Here is a 12,017-nt window from a genome sequence, read left to right as displayed (position 1 = left end):
TTAGATGCATGTTTGAAAAGCTCAAATGAAAAATCTGAGTGGTATTTTCAGAAAAAACAACAACTTTAAAAACATGTTTTGGGGGCCTCAGAGACCATATATTAACTTGGTGAAAATGAGCACAATAGGTCCTCTTTAACACCAAAGGTGGGATGCTTACAAATTGACACTGGGACCTGTGTCGTACCAAGACATCGTTCCACATATAACAATCAGTCTAGTTAGTACATCATCACGAAAGCATGATTGGAATAAGAGAGCAGGAAGATAAAGATGTGAATGCATTACCCGTTTTAGCATTTTGGAGAAGAAAACTGATCGACATACAGTACAAAGAACACATGAAAAATGGATCTGATGGCTCTGTGTATGGCTGCAGCTCTAGGCCAAAAGTCCTACCTGCTCAGGGAGATTGCAGACCGCCAGCAGAGATGAGGGCACCTCGTTTTTGAAGTGCTCCCCCCAGACAGGCTTCAAGTAGAAGCGCACCGTCCAGTCCAGCTCCTCCACCTTGCTGTAGAGCCAGAACAGGGCCCTGGACCAGGTACCGGGGGCAGACGCGACTTCTCGGCCCACCAGCTGCCCCAGGGTGGTCAGCACTAACACCAGCAGCTCCTTTGTGTCCATTGAAAAGTGGGGTAGGGCGTCCTCAGCTGGCTCCTCCCAACACCTGGTAGAGGAATTATGTGGGGTTGGTAAGGAAGGGCAAGACAGTTTAGGGGAGTTTGAATTCACAAAAGCTCAATCAAACCTTACAAATAGTGAAGGTCAGTGATTTAAATGGCGTAGCAAATAGCAATAACTAACTGGCTTCAATTCACAAAACAGGTGCATTTAAAGGCACAATAGGATATCTTTTGCACATAAATCAGCCAAATGTGTCACTGATCTGTGCTTCTGACAGCCACCTCTTGCATTGTTGTTCACTGAACTTGCAGTGTTGTTCACCATCGTAATAATTCTGCTAATTATATAATCTGTATGTTAATTGCGAACAATGCATGTCAGCCTAAGATAACGGAATCACCTGGAAGCCCGGTTGAGGTGCTGTGCTAGGACACAGAGCAGGGGAAAGGGGGAGCAGTCCATCACCCAGTGACGAGAGGAGGCCGGCTCCTGGAGCTCCACAGTCAGAGCACTGTGGAGTATTTGCACACTCAATTCCATGCTTATGGGGCCGCGGTCTGGAGAAGAGATGGGGAAGTGTTGCATTTGAGAAAGATTTGTATTGCACTACTACATTCAAAGTCGGAATTTATGGAAGAATACCCACCCTAAAGACCTATCAATTTAATTGTTATTTTTAAGACAGAGAATTTAGACCATTGTTGTATAAAGGCACTTCAAAAGCATTACTGAAGGAATATTTTCTCACCCGTAACACAGTAGTGGGGTAGGACGAAGAAACTGACCACCTCGCGCGGTGAGAGAAGGCTCCGCATCTCCTCCCCGTCAACCACTTTGACTGGCTCCATCAGCAGCGCCAGGAAGCTCAGGAACTGTGCCACCTCGTTTGACATCAACTCTTTGGTTAAGACTGTCTCCTGCAGACAGCTGCAGAGGAGGCTGGCATCCCCCGAAGCGTCCCTGCTCCCGTCTCCCACTGCTGTTGTGTCTTCTCTCCCAATACCCCCCATCAACCCTGGCAGCCTCTGCAGGATCTTGGCCATGAGGGAGAAAGCCCCCTTATTGAAAACAGCCGTGTGGCAGCAGCGCCGTAGGGTCGCCTCTGGGTTCTGAAACGCTACCCTTGCCACCAAGGAGGTGGCTGTGTCCAAGTTACCGTGGGAACCTGCCGTTGCTGCTCTGCCCCCTCCCTGGATGATGCAGTTAAATGCCATGTTGAGTTCCTGCCCAAACCCCTCGATCAGGACAGGGGGGGCGCAGCTGCCGTAAAACCCCCTGCTGGACAGCTTCAGCATGGCATCCAGCGCTTTGTTCTTGTCCTCCAGTGAGAGCTCCAAAAAAATGTTTGCAATGGTCTTCGACAATTTTCTACATTGGCTCACGTCCGCTCCCTCTCTGCCACATTTGTATATCAGGGCATCAGCGAGTGTGACCACAGTGTCATGTTGTTGGAAGGCCGCCTGGTTTTTTTCCAGGCAGTCTGTCCAGCGGCTGTCGCGCGCAGCCCAGCTCTTCTCGGCAGCAAATACCTTTGCAAAGTCTCCATAGTCTTCCAGGCGATGGTCAATGATAGACATGGTGACCCTGGCCTTCGCCTCCTGGCTGCTCTCTGGATCTAGGAAGGCGAGCAACTCCAAGACTTGTCTCAACCCGTTCATCGCCTCCCCTAGGACCTGTTCACCCTCCATGCCACTCATAGTCTCAAGTTTGCTGACTCTCTCCAGTGCCTCGAGGGTTCTCTGGGCAGACTGGCTGAGCCTGAATACAAAGTAACTAGGATCAGAGCCGTCGTTGGCTTTTGGAAGCCCTCTCTGTTGACAACACTGCATGAGCTCTGTTACTAATCCCAGGGCTTGAGGTAGCGTCACTACATTCGGTCGAAATGTAGAGGGGCTGTGGGACACACGCAGGTCCCTTTGGGCCTCTTGGAGGAGCACCGAACTCCATTTCCCATCATCCTCCTCTTTGAGGCTGGCGGCCTTCGACAGGATACGCAGCTTCTGCTCGGTAGGGAGCACCACGGCTTGGTCTATTAGAAAGGAGGTGTAGATGGCATCAAGGGCCACAGAGAGGGCTTGGCAACAGAGGTCGGCTGTGAATATATTGTTCCTTACATCTCGTAGAGTGTGAAGGAGAATGTAAAGGACATCAGAGGACTGAGAGGACTGAGAGGACGACGGCGGAACGCTGGCGGTATCTAGTTTGAACCTCTTGGCAGCCTGAGTGGCCGCCACGGCAGACAGAGGCTGAGGGCAGGAGAGACGGGCAAACTGCTGAGCGAACATCTGCCCCAGACTTATATCGACTCTGTCCTCCACTCTGCCTCTCCACAGCTCCCACCACACATCCAGAAGGAGGCGGACGTCCTCCTCCGAGGTGGGGCCGCAGGTGACGTGCTTGGCCAGGCCTGTCAGCTCGGAACAGACCTGGGCGTTGGGTAGACAAAGGAGGAACTGGCCGAAGATGTCGGCAGCCTCCATCGACTTCACCAGCTCCAGCAGGACCACGCGGCTGACCTCAGGGAGGCCATTCTGTAAAGGGAAGAGCGGGTTCTCCCGCCAGCCGGTCTCCACATCCTCCCTCAGCTCCCTGCACAGCTGCTTGCACCACAGCACACACACTACTTTTGCTTTCCAGTGGAGGACGTTGGCCGGACTGCTGTGCTCCACCTGTCCGCACAGGTCTTTCACTGCAGCCAGGATGGGCTGGCCCACCCTGGCCCAGTCACATTTCTGAACAGAGGCAAGGGATAAGGGAAGGCACAGCTTGTCGGCCAAAAGGAAGCCTCCTTGAAGAATTGCAGACTCTGTAGGGAAACACAGGACATATCTGTATCACAGATACTATGATTTGGTATGCCACTGAGACAGAACACCTTCAATTTAAATTTACAGTTATAGTTCAACAAATCAACAAATCTTTTGTGTCAGCTAGTTATGACAGTTTCCAATTTAAAGCATAAACTAAGTGACAACAATATATCACCATGAATATATATATATAAAATATATACCTTTGTCCATCCTCGGCGCGATAGTACACCAAAGGAAATGCAGGACAGGTTTTTAAATTCCCATTCCTAACACAAATGATACTCCACGCTTTACTCTCAATATCCCTCTCAAAGCTCCAAGCGTCTACTTGTTTCTTTTGAACAAACAGCACCGAATTCAATCGTTTCGCGAATCGACAATTTGCGGTTCAAATTGTCTCCATGTGTACACGTCCAGAGCCAACTCCGAGCCAGCGCGCACATCTGCGCCTGTGTGGAGCGCTTCCTCTTCACCGCGCCAACGAGTGTTCACAAGGGGCGACACGTCTCCTCCGAAAGACTGTCCTGTCCGCCCCGCAGCGCCACCAGGACAACCGCGGTACTGCAGTTTATGTGGCACGACAGGAGCCTGTTTATCGTAGTACTGTACAAATATATATATATATATATATATATATATAAAATTAGGCTACACAAATATTCAATTTAGCTCACTTTTTGCGGACTAAAAGTGCAAAGCTCATAACAAATAAACCCACCATCATTAGTGAATATGCTTTATACCTTAATACATTTTCTTCTTTGTATATCTTTACATATTTTCATATTTTTAAACTATTTCCTAGTTTTATTAATTTCTTTATATTTTGATATTTTATTTGTAATATTTATTTTAATATTTAGGTCTTCCGAAATGAAAAATACAATGAAATGTTTTTTTAAAATTTTGTTCTCTTGTATTAATTTAAATACTGTTGTAAAAGCAAACGACGAGAAGACGCCATTCTGGTACGGAGCAAATGGTGGGGGCTCGTCGCCCAATGTTCCAGAAGGAACGGGAGGAACTAACTAGCTAACTAAAATAATCATTTTTCAATTCCTTCATGGACCCGTAAGGGGGGGGGGGGCGGACCCCAGTTTGGAGACCCCCGGAATTACTTTTAGTTTTAGTGCTAAACAAGGAGTGTGTCCAAACACCATGTTTCAATCCAGCCATGTTAAGTGTCAATTACATTCTTTGGCTTTCGTCACTGAGAAGCAGGACAGACTTGAAACCAAACTTGTTGTTGAAACGAAAGCGAAAGCGCTGTCCTGCACACTGCAAGCAAGCTGCACGGAATAAACATGGAGGGATTCCCAATACTGTTCATTTTCTCGCTTCTTTTCGCGGGTAAGCGATTTCTGGATATGATATTCTTGCGGAATTAGCCGCGTTTAAGTCTCTCTCTCTCTCTCTCTCTCTCCCAAAAAAATGAATTCACTTTCCAAGGGTTGTTAAAATGTATTTGTACTTCTGAGCAAAGTTAGCTTCAAATAGGAATAGCAAAAATGTAGACAGGACAGTTAAGATTGGTCGATACAAATAAGGATATGGGCTAAAATGGTCAGAAATGTGTAAACATTGCACTTCAAAATATGGACATGGAGGAATACAGTAAATTTCCTTGGACTAGGCCATCCACTGTGCTTGAGCTAGTATCATATTTCTCCATCTCATATATACAGTGTATCTATACTGTATACTAAACCCACCAGCCACAACATTAAAACCACCTAATATTGTCTAACCCCCCCTACTAGTCACTGCAGGGAACACCCCACAATTTTGGAGATGCTCTGACCCAGTTGTCTAGCCATCACAATTTGGTCCTTGTCACAGTCGCTCAGATCCTTATGCTTTCCCATTTTTCCTGCTTCCGACACATCAACTTCAAGAACTGACTGTTCACTTGCTGCCTAATACATCCCACCCCTTGACAGGTGCCATTGTCACAAGATGAGCAATGTTCGCTTCACCTGTCGGTGGTTTTAATGTTGTGGCCGATCGGTGTGTATTCCTCTGTTTCTGTTTCTATTCCTCCCTCACTTTCCTCTCTCTCATTGCTCTCAGGAATCCGATCTATGCAACCCGTGTCTTGGCTGCCCTGCACCTTCATAGATGAACACGTGTCCGTGAACGGGGAGGGTCACCTCGAGACCCAGGTTCAACCCCGAGAGGCGGTGCTGCAGTTTGGCCAAGCAGGAGACATTTTGGTGAATCCCCACACTGTCACTTTCATGGTCACTGGTAGGTGCCATCCTAAAATGACAACTCAGCACAACAACTATTGTTTTCCCTCTTCCACTGTATTCAGCTCTACTCCTTCCTACACAATCAATCCTCATTTAGCTTCAAAGGTGGACCTGCGTTCGTACATGGAAGGGGGCGACGCAGAGCACGTGGAGTGTGAGGTGCGCAGGTACAGTACACGAGGCATCCAAGTGCTGTGGCCCAGCCACAGGGCCCGGGAGTACGACCGCTGGTTCAAATGCTCCCTCAAACACAGCGGGGGCCGTTTCAGAGTCATCGGCTTCCTCAGACACACCCCCGCCGGGCCACCCCCGGGACAGGAGGACCACCGTAACTTGCCCGTCATCGGGGACAAGGATCTAATCGTCACCTCCGGTACTGACGATCCCCATGTGAGAACCTTCTTGAGTGGTAGCTATGAGCACCGCGACTTCAAGTTTTTCGTCTGTGATTTCCAGCTGCTATGGTGCTCCATACCCGGACCCCGGTGGTGCGAGCGGGACTGCTGTCTGACCAGAAGCTCCACTGCCAGTTCGCCGTGGACCACAAGGGCCCTAAATTCACGGCTGAGTGGCGGGCGCAGCGGCATGGAGATTGGACCCAGTTGTTCAGCTACAGCAACTCGGAGAAGAGCGGGACAGGGGTCACGCTGCGGGCTCTGGTGGCAAGTGGGGACGTCTCCCTCTCCCTCCCTCCCGTCAAGATTGCCAGCGAGGGCAAGTATGTCTGCTCCGTGTCCGTGTCTCCTCTGACTGCCGTCCAAGACATAACTCTGGATGTCGTCGGTGAGTTAAAAATGTGGAGGAAGCTGGGGGTGTGGGTCTTCATTTAAGGTGTGTCTCCCCATTTTACGTAATGCAATTTCATTCATCTCTAAAGCGTTCATTGCATGGTTGTTTCTCCTCAGAACGTCCCCGCGTCTCCCTCAACGTGGGCCCCGAGCTCTCCCTGGTGGACGGCGGCGAGCAGAAGGTGGTGTGCGAGGCGGAGGGCTACTACCCCCTGGACGTGAAGATGGAGTGGTTCCGCGAGGCCCCGGGGGGCTCGCGGTACCGGGTGGGCTCCCCGCTGCCGAAGAGGCTGGACAACATTCTCCTCTCCAGCCACAAGCACAGCCGGGACGGGACCTTCTCGCTCTCGGCATTCTTCTACCTCTCAGTGTCGGTCGCGGACTCAGGGAGTCGGTTTTCCTGTGAGGTCTCCCACAGCTCACTCCTCGTCCCTGTCCGCAAGAGCTTCACCCTCACCGTCCACGGTGAGGAACGTTCATACTCACGTACCATGGCTTGGTAAAAGTAAAAATAGCTCTCAACGTGAGTAAGAGTAAGGACCTACTGGGTTCATTAACGTTGCTGAAGTATTATATATTCTATATATATATTATATAGTATTATACCGTTTTTACCCCAAAATTAGAGGCAAATTTTTATGCGATTGACGCTTTCCCATTGCCGGGAGAAATGCCTTTTTTTTTTTTACTGGTGTGTCACGTTCAACGTCACCAACACGTCATGGTGCCAGCGTGATTGTGAGCAAAACAGTAGAGGACACAGCAAATTAAAAAACTCACAACATAAAACTGTTAAACTTGGGGGGAAAAAAAAGTATTTTGAGCCGTTCAAAAGGATCAGATTCAATTTCGTGAACGATCCAACACTACAGAAGAAGTGCTGCCGGTGCATGCCACTGATCTTTCGGCGGTGGGGAGTGGAGGTGCTTCTCCGGTTCGGGGACCGGCTCGGGGCGGTGCTGGAGTGGCTCGGAGCCCGGTGAGAAGCGTGGAGGTTCTCCGCTATGCTACACCATCCCTCCACTCATAGCATTTCACCCCCCCCCACCCCCGCGGAGAAAAAAAAAGTCATTTACTTCTTATTTTGGGTCCGAAATGGAATATGAAATGATTGAATGATACACGGATATTCCTGTCTATTTATGTGTCTGGAACTTCAACGCGCGTCGCATCGCACCCCTTTTGTAAAGGGGCCAAAATTAGCGGGTCGACCCGGGTATCCTGTTCACGTCAGAGCCGATCGGAGGTGGAGCTATTAAAAACCTGTGTCTTTCGCCGGCTCATTTGACCCGGGACTGAGACCCGGGCGTTACCTTTCCCACTGATGACAAATGCCGGATGTTAGCCGGTGTTACCGGGTTTTTGTCGCAGTTGGAAAGGGGTATAGGTTACCCTGAGTAAAGTCAAGCTTATTTTAGCATGTAGCATGAAGTTTCAACATACGATGCATAGTTTGCGGAGCTAGTTCTGTCAGACAACTTGCCGGCACCCCACGCCTCCACGCCCATTATCCGAAAAGGTACTTTCTACTTACATATAATGAAAGGATACAACCACTTGTGAATTAACCAACATCAACAATCATATCAGCCAATTTTTTGTGTGTTCTTGGTAAAGGGTCTTAGTTGATTGGAGGAAGGGGAATACGTTGTTAAAATGTAGCAAGATGAGAAAGCAAGAGAGTATAAAGTACATTCAGTTGTGGCCGAAGATATTGGCACCCTTGCACATTCAATGAAAATAACTCAATTTTTTTTTCTAAAATAAGTTGAAGTGTACAAAAAGTAATTGGTCTCCACAATTCGTTACTTTGCTGTTAATAGTACAGAAATGTTGTTTTTGATCCAGAACTTAATATAGCCTTTTGAATCATAAAATAAACAGAAATGGCATTGACAAAAGGATTCAACCCTAGATTTGATGTTTGGCAGCATTTGGAGAAAATTGCCCTTCCACTTCAATCCTTCACTTTCATTGCGCCACAGGGTTTTGTGATACCCTGACGTGACATGATACCCTGACGTGATACCCGCACTGAAGTCAGTCCGCCCCGGCCAAGCATCGCGCGGGTGAGGGAGGTGAACGGGGAAGGTGCCGCCAGCCCTGGTCATCCACCGGGGCTGGCGGCTTGGGACCACCAAGTCGGAAATATAAAATGATAAAAACAAATATCTCCAATTGCAATTGTGTATTCCATTAAACTAATGTGTTGCTTAAATGTACTCTTATTATGAGACAATTTTAGCCTTATTCCTTCAGCTGCAACCCGAGCAGTGTTAAACATTGCCTGCTCCATTCAATAGAAATATGTGTATGTATGTTTGTTTGACATTTGAGTTCAAAATTAAAAATCGAAATTGAATCGCAATGATCAAGTTAACCCTTAGAGACAAAGCATGTTTGTGTTTGATCATGTTCTGGGATTTTGAGCACAATCTAGTCTCGAAAACATGCAAATATAACACACAACTAAACTGACCTTACTGGTTGTAACTATTAACTTCCTTCCCTGCAGTAGAGATATAAGGCAGGATATCAGTCGTTTTTTTCCTCACTTAGCTTGCCTGAGCTTATCTGAACTTGGCTTCTGTTTTAGCTACGGTTATGCATTTTATTAAATATTCCTGAAAAGCCACATAAAACAAGACGTTTTGTCATTGAACTGAAGCAGGGGCACTGAACCGCCACCAGGTGGCAGTAGAAGCTGTGCAGCTGGATGACAGGTGTTGTGTGTTGTTCCGCCAGAGCCCTCAGGTGTGATGTTGCTGCTCTCCGTCGGCTCCGCTGTGGTTGTCCTACTGCTCATCTTGTTTGCCATGCTACGCTACCTGCACTCAGGTCAGTGTCGCCACACACTCAGTATTTCTTCACGGAGTTAACCGTTTGATCATATTGAAACTAATTGGTTCATGTTTCATGTAATTTCACAGTGCGGCAAGAGTCATGGAAGGTGAGGCATAATAATACATCTCTAAAACAAAAACATAAAGAAATCTCATTATATCACACTGGTACATAGTGTTTGTTAATCTATATGTTCATTTGTGTTTCCATCCCTCACAGCATAAACCCTATTAAGTAGCCGCGCCACTCCGACTTGAGACCAAATGTCTTTTATTTGGTGCCTTCCGTTTGATTGGCGGAGCTCGACTTGGTTCGATCTTTTTGGTGAAATGGTGTTTCTGTGAAACAAAATCAAAGAAAAACTGACTGTGTCCTGTTTGTGACTTGGGTTATTATTCACACTCGTGATAAGTTCAAGTTCAAGTTCGAGAACAGTCGATTGGATAAATAGTTTGATCTTTGAAAATGTTGGGGAGGTTGAAGGTTGTTTTTTTGTTTTGTTTGTGATATTGGGACTTGACTTGACACTTTACAAATGAGCAAATTTCTAAGAATTTAAAGTGGTAATCCGTAAGTTTATTTTGTGATAGCAATTCCCATATTTGCTATTCATCTCGTATTTATTTCGCTTGCACGTCATAAGAAACAGCCATTTGATGTATTTTGGATGTATGTGTTCCCTCTTTATGCTGTTTCCACTGTGGGGTCTGCCGCTCCTTGGTTACAATATAAAGATCAGCACGCGGTTCTGTGTAACAAAAAGCAGAGCTCTTGTCATCTTACAGGTCGTCCACAGGACAGAGTTTTTGCAACAGTTCTTGATGGTTAAAGAGTTATATTACAGGTTGAGAACTTAAACTCCATTTGCAGACTAACTGTCCTCGATGCAATGGCATAAAAGTACTATGTATTGTATGCCCAGCATGCTGACAGCACGGGTGAAAAACTAAAAAAGAAGATCGGCACGCGCTAGAGGTGAAAGGCAGCTGCGCTGAATTTGACGAAGCCGTGTAGCTTGATCTGATTAGATATGGATGAACATTCACAAAATCACGCGGCGACGAAGACGAGGGTAGACGAAACCCAGATGTTGAAAAGAACGGATGGAATTCTGGGATTGGTCACGTAATCCACCCAATACGGACAATCCTATGGAGTACCAATTTAAATCAAGTGTGTATTTTTGTTTCCGTCTATAAGTGTGGGTTTGTATCTGTATTTGTCTCCTGTGTGCATTTCCTCTGCTTCTACTTCATTTGGGGAGCTCGGAAGGCGCTTCAATTGAACGCTTCTGACTACAATGTGGGCTGGTAATCTCTCTTTTTACGGATGACGCTTCTTATGCGCTCACCCCCCTCACCAAAAAATAAATAAAATCCACTTGTGAAACCTGCATCCGAGTATTTTAGATGCCTTGCCCTCGATTTCTCCTGTTCTCTACCCTTTAAATCACCAACGCCTTATTATGGCAAATATCAGGGAAACACCTTGTTAAACATCATGTCGTGGGGGGGTCAGGTGGTGTTGGGGTAAGTGTCTTTTGTTTTCACTGTGTGGGTATAACTCCACCTGTGCGGAAAGGAGCGTTGCCGCAGTTTGATCGCACACGCTCAAGGTAAACAAACCAAGGAGATCTCTCTCGGAGGTATTTAGGGGGCGTTTTGACAGTCAGCGGGTTCGAGAATGATTGTGTGTGTGTGCGTGTGTGTGTGTGTGTGCACGCATGCGTGCATGTGTGTGTGAGAGAGAGAATCAGTAAGTAAATATTAATGCAGCACTTTATAGAACACACTGTGACACAGTGAATCACAACTGGAAGAATATTCAAAACAAACCCAGTAAGCATAAAATAAATGAGATGAGGTCTCCATCAAAGGGCTAACCTATAAAGACGGAGCCACTTAAAACGACGGACAGACCGGGGCTGATCTTATGTGTTGAGGTAGAATGTTCCAGAGGGACGGGGCTGAAACATTGAAGGCGTACGATTTTGGTGTACGATCGGAGCGGGGGACGGATAACAGGCCCAGACGAGTGGATCTGAGTGGCCGACGGGGTAAAGGCGTCAGCGGCTCAGAGATATAGTGAGGGTCTTGGCCCTGCCGAGGCTTTTAAAGTGGTGCGTATGCACGTGTCAAAGGAGGACGGTGAGGGAAAGGAAGGGTGCTTGTTAAAACAAAAAACCCAGGAGAGGAGGGGAAGCACGGAGAAAATTGGTCGTTGATAGGCTGCCAGAGTCGGTGGAAGTTTACGGAAGGTGAACTAGACGTGTCAGTACCTGGTGACGGGGGGAAGCCTGCCTGTCTGCCGACGCTTGGATGGAGGCTCAGTGTCTTCTTTCACAGTTGCAGGCGATCCTTTAAGCCGACTAAAAGGAGTTTTATCGGACCGGAGGGCGAGCCTCTTCTGGTCGCCTTCCGCGAACCTTCACCAACCTTGGCACTGAATCGTCGGCCGGTTTCATCAAAAGATGTATTGTGTGCTGTGCAGCATTGCCCAGCCCCTGGATGTTGGAGATACGGAGACCGACCAGCGTGGCGTGAAATTCCCGTGGCAGGGTATGCGTTGAATTACCCCCACCCACCCATGGCAAAGTTAAATATACTGTAGCGTCTGCTAACTGTCGTCTCGCCTTCCGAGGGCTGGTATTTCTTATCGGGTGAATAAAATAATTGAGGGAGGCCACAGAAAAC

General features: G+C 47.5%; 2 protein-coding genes across 2 annotated transcripts in view; one reads left to right on the top strand and one right to left on the bottom strand.

Moving 5' to 3' along the window:
* Positions 1 to 3,803, bottom strand: part of gemin4 (gem (nuclear organelle) associated protein 4) — a 5,787-nt gene extending 1,984 nt beyond the window's left edge. Inside the window, exons 1-4 of the mRNA XM_080007145.1 lie at positions 3,641 to 3,803; positions 1,376 to 3,433; positions 1,028 to 1,184; positions 400 to 670 (exon numbers count right to left, since the gene is read on the bottom strand). Coding sequence (XP_079863271.1) covers positions 400 to 670; positions 1,028 to 1,184; positions 1,376 to 3,433; positions 3,641 to 3,650 — 2,496 coding nt within the window. The 5' untranslated portion in view covers positions 3,651 to 3,803. The remainder of the gene's footprint in view (positions 1 to 399; positions 671 to 1,027; positions 1,185 to 1,375; positions 3,434 to 3,640) is intronic.
* Positions 3,804 to 4,631: 828 nt separating this feature from the next.
* dhrs13b.2 (dehydrogenase/reductase (SDR family) member 13b.2) lies at positions 4,632 to 10,699 on the top strand. The gene is made up of 8 exons (XM_080007223.1): positions 4,632 to 4,790; positions 5,511 to 5,687; positions 5,790 to 6,065; positions 6,149 to 6,475; positions 6,598 to 6,945; positions 9,226 to 9,318; positions 9,411 to 9,430; positions 9,544 to 10,699. The coding sequence occupies exons 1-8, from the start codon at positions 4,745 to 4,747 to the stop codon at positions 9,556 to 9,558; spliced, it is 1,302 nt and encodes a 433-aa protein (XP_079863349.1). The 5' UTR covers positions 4,632 to 4,744; the 3' UTR covers positions 9,559 to 10,699.
* The last annotated feature ends 1,318 nt before the right edge of the window (positions 10,700 to 12,017 follow it).

Source organism: Zeus faber, assembly GCF_960531495.2.
Source record: "Zeus faber genome assembly, chromosome: 9".
NCBI lineage: Eukaryota > Metazoa > Chordata > Actinopteri > Zeiformes > Zeidae > Zeus > Zeus faber.
The sequence above is the reverse complement of the archived record's forward strand: the minus strand, read 5'-3'. Positions and strand labels throughout refer to the sequence as shown.